Raw genomic sequence first — 22,009 nt, forward strand, 5'->3', positions numbered from 1 at the left:
CTCCTCCTTCCACAAATCAGGCTGCTGTACCAGAGCAAGTCTGGTTAGAGGGTGGAAATGCCTGAGAGTTACTGTGCACATGCAGATTTTCTTGGCTTTTCCCCAGAATAGTCATGTCCAGCTAATAGATGGAATATGTGTGTATATACTTAATGGCAGCAGTTGGCACATCACTCATGACTGACTGGCCATGGGAAACATCCCACTGGCTCCTGCTGCTGCCATGTGGGTTGTGGGCTCTTTGCATCCATGTCCTGGGATGTGCACTGGTCCATCAGAGTAGCACTGAGGGGCAGCTGTGAACAAAGCTCTAAGCCTGTATCTGGCTCTACCAGTGTGCTGAGCTATCTGTGTCCACAGCTGGGGTTCAGATCTGCGTGCTTGATTCTGCTTTTCATGCTTAACTCCCCCAAACAGGTCTGCCCGTGGTCCAGTTATCTCACTGGAGCATGTTCTCCGGACTTCACCAAACACCCCGTAATACAGTAAGACTTCTCAATTATATGCAATCTTAAATAACCAGGATTTGGGTTGCTTTACTGCTTTACAAAGCTAAAGCCCATCTAATTATGTAGGACAATGTGGCACATCCTTGTCCTTTGGCACGGGGGGAGCTGGTGCAGCTGGAGGGGTGCAGGGGTCCCTTGGGTTGGCTGTCCTGTCCCTCCTGCTCTGAGCTGTGGGGCACGAGGTGCTGCACCCCAGCCACTACTGGCAGGTCAGTGCAGAGCTGTGGGGACAGAAGCCACGCTCCATGTCTGTCTCCAGCAGTTCCAGCTGCAGGGACAGCCCCAAGGTCTTTGCTTTTACTGCGTTTCACCCTGAGAACTGCACAGCGTCACATCCAGTGCTTTACCCACCACTTCAACCCCATTTCCTTACAGATTTAAGAAGGATCGTGCCAACTATTCTCTAAACACAGATGACCCCCTCATCTTTAACTCCACCATTGACAAGGATTATGGCATAGTCAAGGAACACATGGGCTTCACCGAAGAGGAGTTCAAGAGAGTTGTGAGTCAGCCCTGGCTGGGTGCTCTGATGCTGTCCTGGTGCAGCCCAGAACAACCTGCTGGTTTTTCTTTATGAGCTGAAGAATTTTTAATGGAAATCAGAAAGTGCTGCCCTGGCCGTGTAAGCAGGAGGCTAAGAGGGTGCTCTTCATGTCTGACGTGTTTTAATGTCTCCCTTGTGTTCCCCCTCTTCTTCCCCAGAACATCAATGCAGCCCAGTCCAGCTTCTTACCTGAGAAGGAAAAGCAGGAGCTGCTCAACAAGCTGCATGAAGCCTATGGGATGGTCCCCAACACATCGTGACCCGTCCCTGTGAGCCAGCATGGAGCAGGGCCCTTCTTCCTGTGCTGACTCCTCTGTGCCCGTGGGAGCTGGGGAGGAGGTGCCCAGGGTCGGTCTCTATTCCTGGCAGCCCTGTGTTAACCCTTACAATGCTCATCAAAATCAGACTATCACATTCACCCACCTCTACCCCACAAACTCTCTCCCAGATGGATATCCAGCTTCCTATCCTGCTGCTGTGCAAGCAGACTGGATCTGCCTGCTGGCCTGACTCCCTTCTCCATCTGTCAGTGTTTCTGTACTGCAAATGCAAACAGAAGAACCTCCCCTGCTTTCCCCCCCCCCTCTTTCCCTGTTTTTCCTGTCCTGTCCCACTGACCTGCCTGGCCCTTGTCTGCAGTGCTGAAATAACCACCTTTAACTCTGACTGTGGCCTGGGTTAATCTTCACCCTTGCAGGGAAGAGGTGTGTTAGTGCTGGCAGGGAGTGAGCAGGTGTTTCAGACACAGAGGCTTTATTCCTGTCCCTGTGGGTAGGAGGGTTTGGTCACAGCTCTATTTACACAGGGTTAGTCTTGTACTAACAAGACTGGAACAAGAACAAGCTGGAGGCTGGTGCCCCTACCTATACACAGGTCTGAAGGGCATTTAAAACAAAATACTTTTTTTTTTGCATCCTTTCTTGGACAGGAGCTGTGTTAGGCCACACCAGTGCTCATAGCTGGCCATGACCATGCTCGCACATGCATAGGAAGTTGGAACGTAATTTTACCACTTTGGGCCAAAATCTGCCTTCTGGGACTTTTCCCAGTTTTGTACTCATCCTGGAGAATTCCTGTGAACTGCAGTTTGATCTTCCTCTATCTTTGTTTAGGGCTTGGAGAAGCCATGGTCGATTGGCTGGTTTAACAGTTCTGCCCTCTTCCTGATTTGACATAATCATTAGGCACTGCTAAGGCTGAAAAAGTAAATTAACTAGGGCCCAGTGTTGACTTGGATCCCACCTGATTGCTTCTCTCACTCAGCTACAACACTAGCTCCAAGTCAGATCTTCGGTTTGGTGGAGAATTTATACAGAAAAATTCACTGAATATTCCTAAGTGATTTTGGTGCATAATAGTGTTTTTACTCAATAAGCAATACAGCTGTGCATCCAGAGAAGAGACCATCATTTTCTGACGTGAGTGTGTGGTGTGCTTTAGCATCCCAGGTGTCTGCCAAGATGCTTACTCCAAAGATACTGTACCAAAAAGTTGCCTTTGACAAGGGGCCGTGGTCACCATTACCATGGACAGACCACGGACCGGTCCAGCCTCATCCAGCAGGAACAGTGTGCTGGGAGTATTTCCATTCTTTCTGGGCTTCCATATTGGTCTTCTGAGTAAAATACTCATCTCTGAAGTATGTGGTGCATATATACACATAGATAGATGAATAAGAGAGAGTGATTTTCTTACTTTTATAAAGCAAAAAATAAAGCATCCCTTTTAGGAACATGATTGCGGTAAGAAACAGGCCTTTTTTGGGTAATTTCTCTCCAAAAATTCTTTATGAAGAAGAGTTTCTTGTTTGGATTCTGGACAGTTGATTGTTAATCCTCTTTAATAAAATAACAGATTTATATTAAAGGTAAATCCTTTTGCCTTTCTGTTCAAGGGTGACTGTTAGGAACTGCGGCCCCTGCTCCTCAACACGTGCCCTGGTACCCCTGCTAGACCACAAGGGTCCACTGGTAGGTGTGAGGGGGGCTTTGGCAGCCTGATTCCTGTCTTCTCCTGTTGCCAGGCTGGAGCACTTTGACAGCCAGAAGGAAGTCTGCTCCCTTGCCAGCCAACCAAGTTGGATTTATGGATGCAGGTTGTTCCAACCTCCCGTGTCCTTTCCCTTCAGTAATCAAAGGGATGTGTAACCCCTGCCAGAAGCAGCAGTGCCATCACTGTGTGCTCTCACTTTTTCTGGTGTGTATCAAAAGTAGTTCACAGGTTTTTTCCCCTGTCTCCTGGGTTTTGCACCAGTGGCTGATGCTCAGAGCCAGAAGAGGGACAGCCTGGGCTGCACCATCGGGGGACGAAGGGGAGTGTTTGCCAAAAGACTTCGGATCGTTCAGTGCTTGGTTGGAGCTTCGGGAGGTCTGGCATGCCACGTGTTCAACTGAAATGGAGGGCTCGGAGCATCCATGTGCTCAGCAGCTTTGCAGGTGGGGATGTGGCTGGATGAAGGCAGTGCCCTTGGTCTTCCAGCACAGTTGGCGACAGCAGCTGACCTGGCTGCCACTTGCAAGGGGAACCCGATGCCTGTCTGCTGTCCCCTGAGAGTAGCTGGCCCACAGGTCCCTACTCCTCTGCCTAAATATAATTCTGGAACAGATATTTTCTGACTGAGGAGAGCTAAGATTAGCTCACATTTGACTGCTGGAGGTCTTGGGTGGTGCACGGTCCCTCCACGCCACCTGTGTGTGTGTGCCAGCGTGAGCCAAAAATACTGCTCTGCTCCTTGGTGAGGAGAGCTGGAAATGGGGCTTAAAGACACAACTGTGCAGTCAGCCAAGCCCAGGAGCTACCTGCTGGTTTGCCCCTGGGCATGGGAAATGGGAGCAGGCTCTTGGCTGCTGTCCTGGCTGGGCTCTGCAGGGAGCCCTGTGCCAAAGCAGCGGCTGCAGCCACCACCTGGCTGCCAAATCCTTGTTTCCTGTGGGGGCTGGAGCCATGGACATCTCTTGTGCTGGCCCCACAGCCACCGCTTCTCAGAGGCCCACAGACAATTCTCCCTCTGTCTGGCATCTGCTTCTCTGCTTATTTATGGCCTTGTTTTCCCTGAAAAACCTCAAACTTGTGAGATTCAGTTCTTCCCTGGGCTGTCAGGGCGATGCTTGTCCTTGTGTCACCAGCTCAGGGTGTTTCCCAGGGCAGCTCTGCCTTGTCCCTGTCAGGCTGTTGGTCCCAGCCAGGCTGCTCCATCGGGATCAGCTTGGGCTGGGTGAAATGCCAGCAATGTCCCCATAGTTCTGTGCTGCAGAGGGAAGATGCCTCTTCCTACTGGCACCAGTTGTGCTGGTGTCTGGGCCAGTGTGCCAAGTCCCAAGCCAGCCTTGAGCTTGACTTCTGGGGCAGTAACGTGGAGGGGAGCAGTGCTCCACAGGTGGATGAAATGCCCACAGGAAAGCACTGCCTGGCAGAAAACCTGGGAAACCTGTTTCTAGAATGTTCCGTGCCCAACTGTATCTGCCTCCCCCTGGGGGCTGCAAACCCTGGGGGTTTCATAGACCCAAACTGAGGGGACTCTCTTGTAGCACAGCTCTGTGTCTCCATGTTAGGGGAAGCTGGTGAATCCATCCCACAGATCAAGGCAAAACAGAGGAAGAAGAAACACCGAGGCAGAAAAAAACACCTTCAGTACTTGAAGGTTGTGTTATTTATTCCAACAGCTTATATAGTTTTATCAAACCATCTTTAACACAAAACATGTCTCCTAAAAGAGAGAATGGTGTGAGATCCTACCAGAGATCATCTCAGCTAACAGCTTGCAAAGTTAAGCCTGAATTTCAACAGTCAAACCAGCAAATTGTTTCTCCCCTCCCCTTAACAACATCTTAAAATGCTGACACCCAAATGAAAAGGTGCCTGTGGCTGGTGCTGCTGTGTCTCCAGGTGGGGCTCATTCCCACAGAGCTGTGCTTTGGTCCTTTCCTGATGCTAAGCAGCAGCAGCACAGGTAAGTGGTGTTGACATGAGGGCAGTGGGACTGGTCAGGTCCCTTCCCCACTGCCCACCCTGACGAGGGGCCACGTGGACGGTCCAGAGGCCAGGTCAGATCTAAGATGGAGATGAGGGTGAGGCTTAGAAAAACCAATAAGCTGAACTTCTAATCTATGGAAACAGAATAAATAATAGTCTAAATTTGCAAAGGAGGAAGGTACCTTGGACAGGAGAGTCTGATGTGTCTATTATTACTGAAACTGTTTTCCCCCTAAGGGAAAATCGCAGCTAAGGCATCTTGAGAATGGCTCATGTCACTACAACCACGGCAGTGTTGCCCTAAATCATTAGGGATGGGGGCAGAAGTCTTTTGGAGGTGCCAGTCCTTGCACAGCATCTTGTGGCTCTCTACAGAAACGTGGTTGCAGCAGAGGCATCTGATGGACAACTTGCTGTTCCAGGTTGGCTTTTGTCCGCAGATTCAATTGCAAATTCTTGTCTGATGTTCACAGCAAGGCCTTCCTCCTGCCCATCCCGACCCCTGTTTGCTCTCATGGGGAGGGGCTGCTTTCTTGCCCCTTTGGTCTTGCTCCAGGGTCGTTGTCAGAAGAGGAGGCATCTCTTTGGCTTTCTGCGAAAGGGAGGATTGGGAAGAAAGCAAATTTACACCCTGCTGAGGACACAAGCCACCAGTAACTGCTACAGCTGACTTCATTCTCATTGCCACCTGAAGACCCACTGCTCCCCTGCTGTGGCCAGGCACCTCCCAGGCTGTGCCAGGAGCTGGGCTCGCCGGTGTCTGTGGCAGCTCACCTGCTCCCTGCACGGCGAGGTCGCCGAGCTCCTCGGTCAGCTTGCGCATGCTGATGGTGGTGGCATCTCGCTGGATGTCGTGGACAGCGTTCCTCCGGCCCGCCCGGTCGCAGGAGATGAAGTCGGTGTAGGTGCTGGACTCTACCTCCATTGCATCTCTATTCGCCTGCAAAACACTGTGGAGAAAACACAGCTGTGAGGACGAGGATGCTCGGCAAGGCTGGAGTCACGGCTCCCTCCAGGTGAGGCTGCTCCGTGGGGTTAAATTACAGCACGAAAAAACAGCCCCTGTAACTCTGCTCTGGTTCCTCTGTCAGCAGCCACTGAGATCTCAGATATCAACCCCCTCGTGTGGGGAGATCCACCGTGCTGGGTGGCCCAGTGTGCCACGGATTCATCCCAGCTGCCTTACTGGCCCTTGTTCTACCTTCCCCCTGCAAACCAAGGCAGACAAGGCGTTCTTCTCTCCTTTGGAGTTTCCAGCCTTCTCCTTTAGGCACACAAGGTCGCTTGCAGCAGCTTTTCCCTTCAAAAAAAGCATTACAGAGAAAGACCTCCTTCCTCCTCAAAATGCTACAGGAGCTTTGAACAGAAGCCAAGTTTGGCTCACTGCGGGGGGGAAGGGGTGCTGATCCATCCTGAATTTGTAATGGGAAATGATGGAACCCCTGGGAACAGCTGGAGGAACAGAGGAGTATTTTACAGGTACGGGGCTTTGGAGCAGTACTGGCCTCCACTGGTTGTGGGATGTCACTGAAGAAGCGTTGGGCTGGAGTGCTGTGAGATAAGCACTTTAACATGTGAAAAACAGCCCTTCTGTGAGACACTTGGATCCCTCCACTCCAGACTTGTGCCCGTGCCAAGGGCACAGCACAAAGAAAGGCTCGGAGCGGCCACTTGTCACACGCGAGCTCCGCTGTGAGCCAGCTCCGAGCTCAGCCTGATGAATCCTTAAGTTGCTGGTTTTTCCCTTCAGCCCAGGGTGTCCCTTGCCAGCGTTTGCACAGCACACAGAGTGCAGGGGCCGCAGCAGCTCGGGGTGTCCTGTCTCCTGGGCACAGAGCTGGCGAGCACACACTGCCTCGGCACGGGAAACCCACAGCTCTCAGTTCCTGCTCCTGTAGACTCCGTTTGGCACTTAGTTTGTTTTTCTGTGTGGAAGTTAGAGATTAATTGTTGTCTTATCTGTGATTCTGCTCACTGTAAAATACGCCTCTAGCTCCACTGATGGTGTCAGTGCTCGGAGCAGGTCCCGATTAGAAACGCTCGTGTGCAGTGAAAACAAAGTCATGCACATTTAATGCACATTCATTCCCTTTTGTGCCTCGGGGTTAATGACCCAGAGAAGTTTGCTCAGCTTCCTGTACAAATCCTGCTTAATATTGATTTTCCTACCAGGGAATTCTACTGGCAGACCACCAGACTGGACAGGAATCACACTCCTCTGCCTAATCCCCAGTGTTATGGCACTAGGAAGGAAATGAAGCAGATGGGATGAAAGAGGTTAAATTCCCCCCATTCCTGAGCTGAGCAGGGTGCAGCAACCACAGTCTTGGTAGCCCCAGGGACTCCTCTCTTGGTGCTGATGCCAAATCAGGGAGTGCTGGCACCGGCTCTCTGGTGGGATGTGGGGCTCAGCCTACCCAGACCTCCCAGGAGATCCTGCTTCCCCAAATCCAGCAAATTCTTGCAAACATCCATCTCCTCCAAGGGCTTGGCATCCATCTAGCCCCTATTAAATGAGCACTGGGAAAAGCTGCATCCTTTGTCCCAGCAAGAGATCCCAGCTGTTTTTCCTCACCTCCTCTCCTTCTGTCCCTGGCGTGCCGTTCCTGGGATAAGGCACACGCTCTGGATGGAACAGGCTGGATGAGCTCAACGAGCCTTTTCCCCAGGACAGGCTGAGCATCCATCATTCCCAGACAAGTCCTTACAGCTCATCAGAGCTCAGAGGCTGCTGACCTTCTGCAGCTGCCAGAGATGTCATACGGACTCAGGAGGCTTCTCCAGGAGTGATCCACACAAGGCTTGGTTCATCTCCAATCCGTGAGACCAGTCCAGAGCTGAGATGCTCCAGAGTCCTCCTGCCCTTGTACTGAGGGCTGGACCACCTGGTTTCTAGGATGGACTGCCCGAAGTGGGGACAGGAGACAGTCCCTGGGATGCAGCATTTTCCCAGTGTTCCTTGATGTAGCTGCCAACAGTAGTGGCAGTGCTGTGCCAAGCGACCAAGTGCCCCATCACACGGAAAAGGATGGGATCCTGACTAAAAATAGAAGGCACCAAGAGTGCAGGTCTGGGTGGCCGGGAGATGGCGCATGTGATTTATTTATTTCCATGGCTGGGAGGGCTCCTGCCTTCGGCTCTCCATGCTAGGAGCTGGAGACGGGCGGATTTATGAACAAAGCTTTCCAAATTGTGCAATTCCTTTGGGATTTTCAAGGTGGGCGGCTCTCGAAAGCCTTGCAGCAGAGACCTCCACACCAGCAGAGAGACTCCAGCCTCTTTCTCCAGGAAGCTGTTGGACTGAGAGTGTGATGGGAGCAGTTGCCTCGATTTTTGATAGAAAAACCTGATTTTTCAATGAGCACTTCCACATTTCCAGGCATGTGCAAAACAGTTCCACGGGGCTTTGCTCAGTAAGAGCTTGTTGCATCTGCCAGGGACAACAAAGGAACCACCTTCCCTCTTGCCCAGGTAATTCAACCTGAAACTGTGTTACCATGGACAGTCACTTAGGGGTGGCAGGAGGTGCAAAGGGGGGTGCAAAGGGGGGTGCATCACCTACCTTTGGTTTTTCATACTCCTGTGGGCTGATGTGATGATGGGCCTGCTCTTGCCAGGTGTTGTGGGAATAATCCCACGGCACACACATACAAAGGTTTCCAGGGCGCTTCAAAGAGGTGATTCAGCTTGTCCCCAAGGGCACTTTCCTGCCCTCCCTTTCCTCCCTGCTGCTGATGGTGACAGAAAGAGTCCCTGTGCCCTCAGCACAGCGTGCCAGCCTGCAGGGATGGGGCAGGGAAGCTGGGACCTGCTGCCCACTGCATATTCCTCAAAAGCTTTCCTGCGCTGCTTGGAGGGAGGCTGTGTCCCCTCTGCCTCTGGGACGTGGTGCTGCCAGTCCCAGAGCAGCTGGCCTCAAGTGAGGAAGCCCCTCACAAGCTGCCACTGACACCAGGGGTGTCCCAAGAGCCACCTCTGCTCCCATCTGCCCAAAGCAACCTGGTTCTGCCAAACCTGCCATTTGGCCTCGTCTTAGTTTTTTGTAGTGTCTTGTGAGGACTAAAAAATGTGGAGCTCTAACAGTCTTGGCTTTGTTGCCATGGGCTCAACTTCCAGGGCCGTTTTGCTGTCGGACTGCAACTGGGCTCACCAGCATTTTCCAGGGAAGTCTCCCAGCAGCTGACAGAGCAGCTGGCTCTGCTCTGGGGGCTGCAACTAAACCAGCTTTACTCGTTCTGGGACTGAGTTGTATCCATTTAGGATGTGGATGCTAAGAAATTGAAGGGTTAAATGTTTCTTCTGCCTTTTGGTAAAACAAACTGGGACATTTCTTTTGGGTCAGCTCCATGTCCTATTCAGTCCCACTGACAAGCCTGCATTTAAATCCCTCTTGCCTGCTTCACAGCATAGATCCCAGGACTACGGCAAACAGTTACTGCAAATAACGTAAGAGTGGCAGAGAAATGACCTGGAAATGCCTGGCAGGTTACCCTGAGCACAGGGCCCTGTGTCTGCAGGGCCAACACAAGCCCTGTGACCCAAGCCAGTGGCCAGGGCTGGTCCCCGGGATTGGATGGACGCTGCAGTCACACTCGGCACTGACTCCACTTTCAAGGAGACCCTTCACACAATATGGCATCTGTCCCTTGTCTGGGTTAAACTTCTTATGGCTGGAAAGGGCTGTTTCTGGATGGTGGCTATCTGCAGGCTGGGCTGATCTCAGCCCACGGCTGCTCTGTGCCTCCTCTCTGCTGGCAGGAGCCCAGCACAGCCCCAGCTCTGGGTGCTGCAGCCCAGCTGTGGCCCCACACTGCCCACTGCAGCTGGGACACAGAGCTGTAGGTTTTGGTTGGAGATGGCTCTCTCATCCCACAGCCCAGCCCAGGACACGCTCTCCCACCCGCACGGTGTCACACCAGGGGACACAACACTCTCCTGGCCATGAAGCCAAATTAAACCTATGGTTCCAGGGTGAAATTCCAAATTTCTGCCAGGGACCGGGAATGTGACCCCATCTGCTCATGCATCACATCCCACTTCTCTGCCCTTTCTTGCCAACCTGCAGGGACCAAGGCATGGAGTGCTGCATTGTGCAGTGCCCCTTGCCCTTCCATTCCAGGGTACAGGGACTATTATTAGACCTCTCCTGCTGGGGCCGGATCCATAACAACAGCAAAACATACTCAACAGCCCTGCTGGGCTTTTAAAATATTTACAGAGTGAGATGGTTCACTGAAGAGGGGGGCCTGGTAGAGCACAGAGACGGGAGCACCGGGATTTCTGTGCTCCCTGTGGGTTTGCTGTGAGGTTTCCTGCTGGGAGAGTCGGATCCAGTGAGGAGAAAAAAATATCCCGCAGGGCTGAAGCCAGCACTTGAGGTCAGGGGGTTTCCACCAACTGTCTGACAACCTCCAGCTGGAATTTCAGCAGATTTTCCACTGGGATCTTGTCTGGGAACATGCGTGAGGGGCTGTACATCAAAGAAGAAGGGCTCTGTAATGGTGTTATTGGGGTATTTTTAGACCTGTGATCGTGCCTAAAGGCCTCATTATGTCTCATGACCCCTCACTAGAGCTTAGATCCATGGCCAGAAGCTGAGCTGAAGATGCAGCTTAGGATGAAGATGCTGCTTTTGGGAGCCCAGTCTGGCAGTGGCTGCACAAGCACCAAGTGTTGGTAAGGCTGGTGACAGGGTGTGTGCCAGACACATCTGCTGGGTCTGTGTTCTCCAAAATGTGGGGGGGGTGGGTCTTACTGGTCACAATTGATGTGCTCCAAACTGCTGAGCCCCAAGTTTCCTGGCTGGGTGAGAAACAGGCAGGAGCAAGGCAGCAGCCTCAAGTCCTACGATGGAAGGGTGTGTCCATCTCATGTGCTGAGCAGCTTCTTTCCAGGAAAGAAGAGCGTGGAAAAGCCTCACCACACTTCAGTGATGAAGAGATGTCAGACTGGGCATGGCACACTGGTATTTTTGGAAGGCTTTTGCTGTGGTATTTCTTGTAATAACTCTGTACCCTCTGGCTCTTACACTAAGTACAATAAATTCAGCCAGGGCAGACATCCCAGCTGCTCCAGCCACTGCAATGGTTTTGCAGGAACAGAGCTTCTAGCATTCCCCAGGACTTGGTGGAAGATTGTAATTCCTATAGGAGGATAGCAGATACAGCTGAGGCTCAGTGTCCACAAACAGATCCCTTCTTTTGCTTCTGGTTTCACAGTATAAAGATCACTTCATGCCTGTAGAACTGATAACTAATTGCTTAACCCCAGGTTTAAGATTAGGCTTAGACTAACTCCTCTGTGACTTCACAAACCTTGCATTTAGCTCTACCAAGCTCTCCAAACTCCTTCCTCTCCCGCCCCACCTCCGAAAGACACATCTCCAGGGCCCCCAGTGCAGTGTCCCTGCTGTCCCAAGGCACCTCCTGCTGCCCCACACCCTCACAGCCACTGCCCGGCTTCCTGCTGATGTAAGAAACGCTCCAGACAGATTTCAAAATCACAGCTGACCCTTGGCATAGGGGTAGGGTGAGTCCTTGTGTGTGCTGTTGTGGTCCCCAGGGGAGAGGGGGAGGCTGGGGGAGGCGGGAGGGCATTGCTCAGCTGCCAGGATGGATGTGTGGGGAGATGGTGGGACAGAGCCGCCCGTCCTCCATCCGCTCGTCCCTCTGCCAGGGGGACAGCCCAGTGCCCAGCTCTGGCCACACAGTGCTGCCAGCCTGGAGCAGGCAGCACCCCTCTGCCAGTCCCCATGGCACATGGGTGCTGAGCATCTGCTCCAAAAGTCCTCCACCATGGGAAGAATCACAGTTTGCCTTGGCAACCAGGGTCTGATGGAGCCCTCTGCTCCTCCCTTCCCCTAAGCACCAAGCCTTGATGCAGCTTAAGCCTCTTCTGCAGCTTCTCAATAAGTTGATTAATGAAAATAATTGGTCTCTTTGTGCATCTGGAGACAGTTGCCGTGACAGCAGTTGTATTTTTGTTTTGTTCCCAGGTCGAGCTTGTTTTTCACATCCTCCAGCTTCAAGATGCTCACAAATCAGGGAGCACTCTTCCTCCCCCACCTCCAAAGGACACGTGTCCCTCTGAGGGATGGGTGGCAGAGGGGATGAGGCACATTCAGCCCTGGCAAGCCTTAGAACGTGGCAGGCTGGCAACTTTCTTGCTGCCTGTTTTTCACCCCCTCAAGCCAGGCTCACACACTGCTCTGACTTCTGCAGAGCAACAAGCAGAGAATCAGATCCCTCATGTTTACCCAGAACTGCCATGAGCACTGACAGGTCCCTCTGTCCCCTGCAGGGGCCCTTTCAAAGCTGTTAGGAGTCTGAGGCTACGAGTCCCTTCTCCATTACTTTTATTTTCTCAGAACTTCTTCGCTGCCTTTAGATGTCAACATATTTTTACACGAGCAAAAAGAGCGACTGTGTGGAAGATCTGCTAATGCCTGAACTTGCAAAGCAGACAACCCACAGACCAGGGACTTTAAACCCTTCAGCTGCAGAAGCCCCACAGCTGCTGTGGCAGGCTGTGTTCTGTGTTCCGTGTATTCTCCTTGCTTGTGATGTTCAGACACCTTATCATGCCTGGGCCATGGGGTGAATTCCTTTGCAATGGGGATCCCCGGGTTTCCTGCCTTCCTGCAGATTGTTCAGGAAGAAAAGTCCCCAGGGCACTGACCTCTGAGTCAACATCACCTTCTAAAACTCCACTTGAATTCCTGGCCCAGGGATGTTCAACCCCAGCACCCCCCCAACACTTTGCAGGCTTCCCTGGGCAAGGAGAAGTCAAATAAGCACAGAGAAGATGCAGCTGGGGCTATTTTCTAGCACAGCTGCCCTTGTCACATATAAGAGGAAGGTGAAGCCACAGCAAGCCTTGATGCTGTAGCTCTGTTTCTGGGTTGAGGAAGACCTCTCTACAGGACAGAGGTAAGCAAGGATGAATCCTTATTTTTATGCCTAGCAGGAAAAAGAGCTATTTATTCCAGTTCTTCTTTGTGATCTGAGGAGTTGAGCTCTGTTGCTGTGTGAAAGCAGTGCTGGCGTGGCTGGGAAGGGGAGCACAGCTTGGCAGAGGTGTTGTGAGGGCTGTAACTGTGCAGGTTTTGGTTGAGGGGGCTCTGCTTAGCAGAGGGAGTGTGAAGCTGAGAGCCACCTGCCTTGGCTGAGACTTGCACAGTCCCACAGGAATTTGCATCCAGCATCCAAAGAGTCCTCCTGACTCAGTGCAGTGTAAAAGGCTGAGTGAAAACCTGTGAAGCCTCCTGAGGTGAGAGAGCCCTGGCAGCTCCCAGTGGTGCCTAAAAATAACTGGGGCACCTCTTAAAGAGTGTCAGTGTAGAACGAGGCTGATTAGCAAAACCAGGCTTAGCTCTGCTCCCTGGAGCTGGCTGCCTGTCTGTCTGCTCCCCTGCAGGGAACAAAGCCACCAGCAGACCCCCCATGCCAGGGCAGGGGCAGTGCTTGCCTGGGAAGGTGAGAGTGGGGCAGATCTGTCTTTGGGGGCTGTGAGAAGGGTTGGCTGGCTGGGATGGTGCTGTTGGTACTTGACATGCAGCAGGAAAGGGAAGTGTCAGAGTTCAGAACAGGCTGGCAGTTTGGGGTGGCTGAGCTAAGCCCTTTCAGGTGGCTCCATGGCTCCTGCAAACCTCTGGAATCAGAAGCCCCTTTGGCTGTTCTACCTTGCTGGGACTCCTACCAGGGCAGGGAAAGCTCTGTAGAAATCTTCACAGAAGATTTCTGTGATGGATGGAGAATTTCTGTAGAGCTGTGTCAGGTGACAGCAGCTTCTGATCCTTCCTGCAGGCAGGGTAAATCTCTCTGTGTAAGTCCCCAGGGATATGAGCTGCAGTGGTGCTCGAAATGTGCCTGTAACATTACACTGGGGATGCTCAGTGATCATTGCCACTTATAGTCTCAGGAAAGGGAAATCTCCTAATGAAATGAATTGTCAGCTGTTTTATGGTCCACTGAAATGCAGCCTTGGTGCAGGGCACAGGGTGTCTCTGTACCAGAGTCCTGAGATCCTGTAGTGCAGATCTCAAACCATTCAGCCCTGGCAGCTCCGTGCAGGAGCAAAGAGAGCAGTGACATGATCTGAGCACAGAGGAGACACAGGAGTGAAACCACAGAAAGGATCTGCCATTTACACAGGAGCCACAAAAGGTTAAGCTCTGGGGATTCCCTGGATCTCGCTGGACTGACTCTACAATGCAAGGCAAAACTCCCTTACATGGTTACGTACAGGAAAACAACATTCCCGTGCACGGCATGCGGGGGCAGCCTGGGAGCAGGGTTTGCTCACCACGTCCCCACTGCTGGCAGGGAGAGGCTGTGCAGCAGGATTGGCACTGGGGCCTGCCTTGGAGTCAGTGCTGGAACATGGCTTGGTACAAGGACACGGCTGTGAAGCGTAAATAATACAGCAGGGAAGTCATTACAGCAGAATTGTTGATGTTTCTTTCCTCTTAGCAGTCTTCTACCATCTAGTAATTCAGAACATAGAGGGAGGTCAAGTGACTCTGATACAGGAAGGAAAAAAACATTTTTGTTTATAATATCTCCCTGTGAATAGAAACTTTATCAGTCCATAGTGTGAATGCCTACCTGATTCAGTTGACTTTCCTTCTGGACATGACTTCAAACAAGCTTCATGCGCAGCAGGAAAACAGCTTCTGGGGAAGAAAAATAAAAAAAGATTAAGAAAACGTTATCTGCTCTTATTCTGGGAAGCAAAAAGCTCAGCTGCTCTTTCCACTATCTGTGACCAGGATGGCAGAGGGGTGGTGGGGGCTGGCAGGCTCAGGTGGAGCCTGGCTTGGCGAGCAGGGAGATGCCAACCAAAGGGTTGACGTGTAAGGAAAGCCCAGCTGGGGCTGCACAGACAAGGGCTCTTTGGTTTTGCTTCCCCTTCCACTGCCCTCCCACGGGTGCTGGGGAGAACTGAGGCAACTCATGTCTCCTGACCTGCACGGTGGTGACCCAGCAGCTGCCTCAGGGTATAAGTGGATATTGGTTTGCAGCTCTGCTGCCCTTTACAGAAGTGAAACTTCCATACTGGCTTCTCCAAGGTGAAAGGGGAAGTTTGATCTGATAGTTCTGGTGCCTCACTGGGTCTGTGTCCAGCTCCTTTGTGTCTCTGCTGTTTGTGCACAGCTGAGCCTCCTCCTGCTGTCCCCAGGCACTGCTCAAAGACATTTCCTCTGTGGCCTCAACATCTGTGGGTGCCTTGCAATCCCTTGACCTGCAGAGCCCAGCCAACAAGACACTTGCTTATTTTAGCAGCTGTTTCAGCTTTCTGAGTTTTTTGGAACATTATGGACTGTTTTTTTGCCTTTGTCCCAGGGACAAATATTAGCAGAACAGGAATCAAGAGATGAACCATTTAACCATATAAGCAGTAGCTCATCTAGCAATTCATCTGTCTGGGCCATCTGGGTTGAGTACCACTGTGACTGGAACTATTTCTCATCCTTTTCCAAACTGGGACAGATCCACAGCCTTTTTCTTTGTTTTTCTGACCCACTTTCAAAACTTTGTAGTTGGAGCCGACTACTTGCTGGCTCTGGTCCTGCTTCAAGGACAGGGCACTTGCTGCTTCTGTGTGTCAGTTTGCCCATCTGTTAAATGGAGTTATTAATACTCCCTCCCCCTGTTAGATGCTTCAAATAACTTAAAGCACTTTCAGATCTGCAGATGACAGGCTTACAGAAGTGGAAAATGCTAATTATGATCATGACAGGAGCTAAACAAAGACACAGGGATTTAACAATACACTTTTGTTGGTGTTTACCTCATTTATAGCAAAGTGCTTACTGGAAACACTGGACCGGAAAAGAAACAGCATTCCCACAACTCTGGGAATATGCATCGCCCTTTTGGGGCACCAAGCAGGCAAACAAAAGCAGGAAAAGGAAGAAAGCCAGCTTTGGAAACCCACAAGTCTTTATTTTCCTCCTTTGCCTTCCTGCCTCGCTCTGGCTCGTGTGTTACACAGCCCAAACAGTTAAACCTCCAGCACTTCAGGAGTGTTGCAAAATATCTCAATATACGTGGCCCTCTGCCAAGGGAGGCTTAAAGCAAACTGGAGCAACGATGCTCTGAAGTACAAGTTACCACTGAGCAGCTTTGTTCCTGATGGGACACGGTGGGAACCCCCCATTTTCTCTCTCAAAAAAAGCTGATTTTGGAGACAAAAACTTTTTAGCAACTGGGTACTGGCTTTCCAACCCTGCAGTCCTGGTACTTTCTCCCACAGCCCCTATGTGGGCATCTGGAGTCTGCAAGTTTTTTGAGCCCCTTGCTCCATCCACAAAGGCTTGTCCTCTTCTGGCTCTTCTGGTCCTGCTGCTCCCTGGGCAATGGGCAGAGTTGGAAAGGCCAGGCAACATCCCACACAGGGAGTTTGGAGATTTAATGGTGGTGAGGTGGGTCAGTCCATGCAGTGTAACTAAGGATGGGCTGAAGTGACTTGTTAAGGAGCACCACATTTCCTAATCTAGTCCTATAGCCCATCAAGGTACAAGGGTTATTTTGGGACCCTAGTGGAAATGTTCATTGGATGGTTACATCCATACCCATGAGGAATGAACTACAAGGGCACCAGCACAGAATTATAGAATAATTTAGGGTGGAAAAGATCTTTAAGGTCATGAAGTCCAACCACTAATCTAACCCTGCCATGTCTGCAAGTGCCACATCCGTGTGTCTCTTTAACATCTCCAGGGATACTGACTCCCCCACTTCCCTGGGCAGACTGGTAAAGTGTTTGACAACCCTGACAGTTAAGAAATTTTTCCTAATATCTGACCTAAACCTCCCCTAGTGCAACTTGAGGCTGTTTCCTCTTGTCCTATCCAATGTAGATGATGCACATGTTTGAGGTTTAGATTTTCTCCATGTTGACCAGCTGTTGCCCAAAAGGAACAAACACATGAAACAACCTTGGTCCTCTCAGCATTGCTTCAAAATGAATGTATGTTCCAAAAAAGAAAACCCAAAACCCAAACCATGCCCCAGCATGTTTTTTGGCTGAATTCAGCATTATTCCACACAACAGCTGTTACGGTGCTGCTTTGATCCAGAGAGGAAATCCTTTCTGGTTTCAGGCAAGGTGATGGCAGAGGAGAGAAGGTTATTCTCTTGTCTCTTGGTTGCTGGGTAAACAACAGGCTGCATACATGGCTGATCAGAACAGGAGCCTGGTCCTCCCAGAGCAGCCAGACTGCCTTGTTTAGTGCCCTGTCTGCAGCAGCAGCTGGCATCCTTGGTACAAGAAAACTCTAATTGTAATGGAATGTTTTTCATAAGTCACTAATGACTCTGAACCAGGAGGTGTTATAATCCTTAAAATGCAATATCCTCTTAATCATACCCAGCATTGTTTTGTTACCCAGATAACTACCTGGTACCCATTAAAATGCCTTCAGAGCTCTTTGCTCCACTGATATCTCATGGCAATGAGCACCACAGATTAATTACACTTTGTGGAAACAGTAATTCCAGTAAAGTTGATGACGCTCTGGTGGGGATATGTTTGGATTATTACATCACTGCAAGTATCAACAGAAATGGCATTTCGGCGCCCGCCGGGGACTTCCCGAGGCAGCAGCTTGTGACCAGCAACGTGCCTGCATGAGAGCTGCTGTGCAGGAGCTGTGCAAAGAGCACCCTGGCTGCACTGGGGAGTGCTTGGGAACTCACTGTGGAAACCAGGAGTGAGTGGAGTAAAGTACATATTCCTCCAGGCTCGAGAGCAGTGAGAGTTCTGAAATGGGGCACAGGCAGTTCATAGTCCAACTGCTCTTCCTGCTCGTGCTACAGGTACCAGCCAAGACCTGGAGTGGTGTCTCCACCTCCTTAACTGCCATCAAGAGGAACTTGGGACAAAGCCCATGGAACACCTGAACCCTCCCTTCTCACGGGCTGGTGCTGGCAAGCCTGGGGAGCAGCATCCCTTATGACTTGGCTTTTTCTAGTCATGAGCTAAAGACAACTGGAAACACTGGGCTTTTTTCCCCCTCTCTAAAACAGGTGCTGTGATGGAAAATTTGTTCTCTGGATCAGCCCATGCAAAGAGCTTTGGTGACATTAAGGAAACCCCTAAGAGTGTGGAGAAACAAATGGAATGTGAAGATGGGAGAGACCAGAACAGGTTGACACAGAGAGGCAAACAAAAAGCTGGGCTGAAGCTTCTGCTGTTCCTTATGGACTTGTAGATTCATCCCCGATTCTGCCCCAGACCTGTGTGAGCCCAGGAAAATCATCTGTGATCTGCAGAATAGTAATGATGCTGGTGTTTGGGAGCCCAGACAGGCTGGAGGTATTAATGCACAGCAGTATGCTGCAGGAACTGGCTCTGAAATGTGGGAGATCAGGAAATGTCAGCAACTTAGAAAATGTTTTCCATAGTTATTTTGGGTGGCAGGGTTGTGTGCCTGTGGGTATTCCTCTGAGTGGGCTCAAAAGTAGATTTACTTCGGAACAAGAGGATAAAGGGAAAAAGCAAAACTCCGTGTTCTAGCTCACCCTGTCCCTGTACACGTCCTCAGAACTGTCCACCTGGGTACAGAAGATGCACAGCTATGAACATTCCTGGGTTTCATCTCTTCATGACCAAGCTGGAAGCCCAAGCACTCTAGTTCTCTGAGGCATATGAGTTTGCACTATCTGGAAAGTGTCCCCAAAACTGATGGCATGTGGAACTGCCTGAAGGACTTAATGCTCTGTTCTGTGCCCGAGGTATATTAAGCACTATTGGTATATCCACATTGTAAATGGCCATTTGACCTATACCTGCACTGTAAATGAACCCAGCCACAGAGGATCTCTTCATGCATCCTTCTTTCCCCAACACTATCCCTCATCAGAGCTGGGAGGTGACAATTTCTCAGCTGGGTGCCCACACACTAGCACGGTGGCTCTTTCCAGCCACGAGCCTCCAAAGCCAAGCACTGTCCCCCAGTAACCAAGCCAGGCATGCCAAGAAAGCAGCCCAGAGCTTGAGGGGCTGCCACCATCCGAGGGGCTCTGCCACTTGGCCAAGCCATCCCTGCTTCCTAAGTCTCCCCTCACCATCTCGCTGCTGCAGCTGCTTCTTGCTCACTGACCCCAGCGTGTCCTGCTTTGAGTCACCAGCCCATCCACCCAGGGCATTGCCTCTGGGTTCACAGCTATACTTGGCTCTTGTTCTGCAGAACCATTTACCCCTTCCAAGCAAAGAGAAATTTCCCAAAGACGCTTTTGGGGCCAAGGCATTACATGCATGTGAAAGCCCCCAACCGCGGCTCGCTACCAGCTGCTTAGGGGAATCCAGAGAGAGGAGAGAAATGCACACAGCTCCGAGGTGGAGGAATTTGCAAAGCCTCCTGAGAATACCACCACACAGCACTTCTTTTTTTATCCCAAGTCTTCGCCTTTTAAAACATTTGCTTGGAAAGCTGGATGCCAGGGAGTCTCCGAGCCTGCTTCTGCAAAGCTGTCGCCCGTGCCCGCAGCTCGGAGGAGAGCCCCGGGCAGCTCCCACGGTTCCTGAAGGATGGATTCCCACCACGGCCCCGCACAGACGGCACGCCGGGTGCCTGTCCCACCGCCTGGCATCCCTTGCCGTGCCAGCGCAGAGCCACCCCGGCGCTCTAAGGGATTCCCTCCGGCGAACCGCTCAGAATAAACGGACGCATGTTAGAAATGAGGCCAGAAATCCCCACGGGCGTCACTGATCCACTGGTCCTTTGTGATTTCTAACCACCGAGCCTGCTCTCCCCGCTACCGCTTCGCGCTGATCCGCGTTATTTTCCAGGCGAAACAGCAGCCGCCTCCCTGCCATCAGCCTGCACGCGGCTTCTCCCAACAGCAGAGAGAAAAAAACCCGGGATGCAGCTGTTTTTTTAGCCCACGGTTTGCCGGGCAGCAAACCCCTCGGTGTTCGCAGCTGCTGGGTAAAAAGTTAAGCGATCTCTCTCTCCACAAAGCCCCGCTCCACGGCGGGGCCGTGGCAGGAGCGCAGCCCCCTCGCTGCACCCCGGGCAGGTGTCCCGGCCACCCACCTGGCCAGCCCCTCGCACAGCCCCACTTACAGCTCCCGCTGCTCCTCGGATCCCGAGCTCCGCGCTCCCGCCGCCCGGGAAGGGCTCCCGGCTGGATAACACCCTCCTGCCGTCCCTGCCCGCGCTGGCGAGCAGCCAAGCCGGCCCCGAGGGAGCCGCGACCGGTTTCAGACTCGCAGTTTCCTTCTGCTGGGAGCTGCTAAATGAAGTTGCACTTGTGGGGCCAAGGGGCGTGTTCTCCTCTCCTCGAGTCAGTCCCTGCCCGCTGTAATCCAATGCTCTGCCCGATGATGTCAAGCAGCTCCCGCTCGGCTCCTACCTTACAGTCGGCAGGAGGGATCCGTTTCCTTTTCACAGGGATCTTTGTTTAGCTTCGGCTTGTAACCCCATCCCCCGGCAGCTGCGTGTGCCCGAGCATCCTCCCTTCGGTGCTCAGCGCTGTGGCTTTTGCTGCCTGCCTGCTGTTGCCCCCGGGTCTCTCCGGCACATTGTTTGGATGCATGTCCCAGATGGATCCCACCGTTTATCCTCTCCAGCAGGGCCTGGCCAAAGATGCCATCACACCGTGTGCAGCCTGAGCTATCCTAGCAAGAGTAGCACCGGGTAAATGCCTTCCATGAAAAATACAGCTTTGTGTGGTTTTGGAAGGCTTTTTGCTCCACTGGCTCCCACAGGGTAAAATCCAAGACTACTTCAGCTCGTGTGCCCCTGGGTGCCAGCCTTATTTGGGTCTGAAGTCCAGAGCTGGTGACAGCACCTGGATTTAAGAGGGGAAGGTGTTATGAGCAAGGTAGTACCATATATCGAGCACGTACCTTTGTATCCACCCTGCTGTGTGAAGCACAGCCTGCGAGCTCTCAAAGAGCTTGGGGCCACTTCAGAAGAAGAGGAAATTTTGGCTGTTCTTGGCACCACGGGGGGCCAGGGACATCCCTCTGGTTGGCATCACCTCCCTGTGTCACATCAGCCTTGGAGCCCCCATGGAGTGACAGAAGCCAAGCAATCAAGGTGGTTGCAGTCGTTCCCTGGGCCAGCGCTCCTGCCCAGCCCTGCCAGACTGGAACAGCTCATTAGTGCTAATTGCTTTGCTGAGAGAGTGAAAGATGTGCTCCATCCCTGCTGTAAGGACACTCAGTGTCCTTGTGAGGGGGAGAAGTGGCACAATTCAACTGGGGATCACAAAGGGTGTTTGCCAAGGAATGGTTCTCGTCCCTGCTCGCTCGAGCTGGGTGAGCTTTTGTTTCGGGTTGTATGCAAAGTGAGCAGTGTGAGCCAGGAGCACTTGGCTTTCCCAACCTGCCGTCTCTCTGAGCACCAGACAGGCACAGAAGAGGCAGCTCTGCCACCCTGCAGCTCTGCCATGACAGATGGGCCTCAGAGCCACTCAATGCCAGGTGAGGAGCACCAGCCTCTCCTCTCGCCCCAGCACCAGCTGTGCAGCCGGACCTTCTCCACCTCTGCTGCCATCACCACCTCCAGCCAGAGTCTGTTTGTGCATGCCCAAAACCACGCTGGAAGATACCCAGAGCCCTTCCATTGCTCACAGGAAGAGATAAAAACACCAACAGCAGCAAGCAGTGCAGGAAACACCCTGATGACAATACTGATGCACGGAGGAAGGGGAATGGAGCTCAAAAGAGCAAAACATACCCGTGCTCAGAGCATCTCCCAACTGACCTCGTGTAACCTCCTGGTTCAAATCAGTTTTAGTTCAAAACCAGTCCCAGGAAGCCCATTTGATTTCCTGAGATGTATCACCTGGCAGAGCTCATCTCCCTCCAGTGGTTTTGAGTCACATGTTGTGCTACTCGAAAGTAGCAGTGAGGGATTCACCACAATGCCCCACCCGTCTTCATGAGATGCCAGGGAGGGAGGAGGGCTCTGCTGCTCTGTGCCAAGGGACAGCACAGCCTCAGGAGGCTGCTGTGCTGGCCTGGC

The 22,009-nt window shown here is 52.0% G+C and overlaps 2 protein-coding genes and 1 long non-coding RNA gene across 4 annotated transcripts in view; 2 read left to right on the forward strand and 1 right to left on the reverse strand.

The window, feature by feature from the left end:
- Positions 1-2,928, forward strand: part of ADA (adenosine deaminase) — a 19,820-nt gene extending 16,892 nt beyond the window's left edge. The window contains exons 5-7 of the mRNA XM_017822565.1: positions 336-485; positions 885-1,014; positions 1,215-2,928. Coding sequence (XP_017678054.1) covers positions 336-485; positions 885-1,014; positions 1,215-1,316 — 382 coding nt within the window. The 3' untranslated portion in view covers positions 1,317-2,928. The remainder of the gene's footprint in view (positions 1-335; positions 486-884; positions 1,015-1,214) is intronic.
- A 1,736-nt stretch (positions 2,929-4,664) lies between these two features.
- PKIG (protein kinase (cAMP-dependent, catalytic) inhibitor gamma) lies at positions 4,665-20,302 on the reverse strand. 2 transcript variants are annotated; one of them, XM_017822610.1, is made up of 4 exons: positions 20,102-20,302; positions 14,634-14,701; positions 5,803-5,978; positions 4,665-5,620 (listed from the first exon to the last, which is right to left on the reverse strand). In XM_017822610.1, exons 3-4 carry the CDS (start codon positions 5,951-5,953, stop codon positions 5,541-5,543), a joined length of 231 nt encoding a protein of 76 aa, XP_017678099.1. In that variant the 5' UTR covers positions 5,954-5,978; positions 14,634-14,701; positions 20,102-20,302; the 3' UTR covers positions 4,665-5,540. The 2 variants fall into 2 exon arrangements, with proteins under 2 accessions (XP_017678099.1, XP_017678100.1); XM_017822611.1 differs by lacking the exon at positions 20,102-20,302 and adding an exon at positions 17,431-17,449.
- Positions 17,557-18,948, forward strand: LOC108501080. The gene is made up of 3 exons (XR_001876124.1): positions 17,557-17,743; positions 17,850-17,954; positions 18,060-18,948. It is a non-coding gene; the product is annotated as an uncharacterized LOC108501080 (long non-coding RNA).
- Positions 20,303-22,009: the final 1,707 nt, after the last annotated feature.

The sequence above is a fragment of the Lepidothrix coronata genome, unplaced genomic scaffold (assembly GCF_001604755.1).
Source record: "Lepidothrix coronata isolate B3197 unplaced genomic scaffold, Lepidothrix_coronata-1.0 Scaffold99, whole genome shotgun sequence".
Lineage (NCBI taxonomy): Eukaryota > Metazoa > Chordata > Aves > Passeriformes > Pipridae > Lepidothrix > Lepidothrix coronata.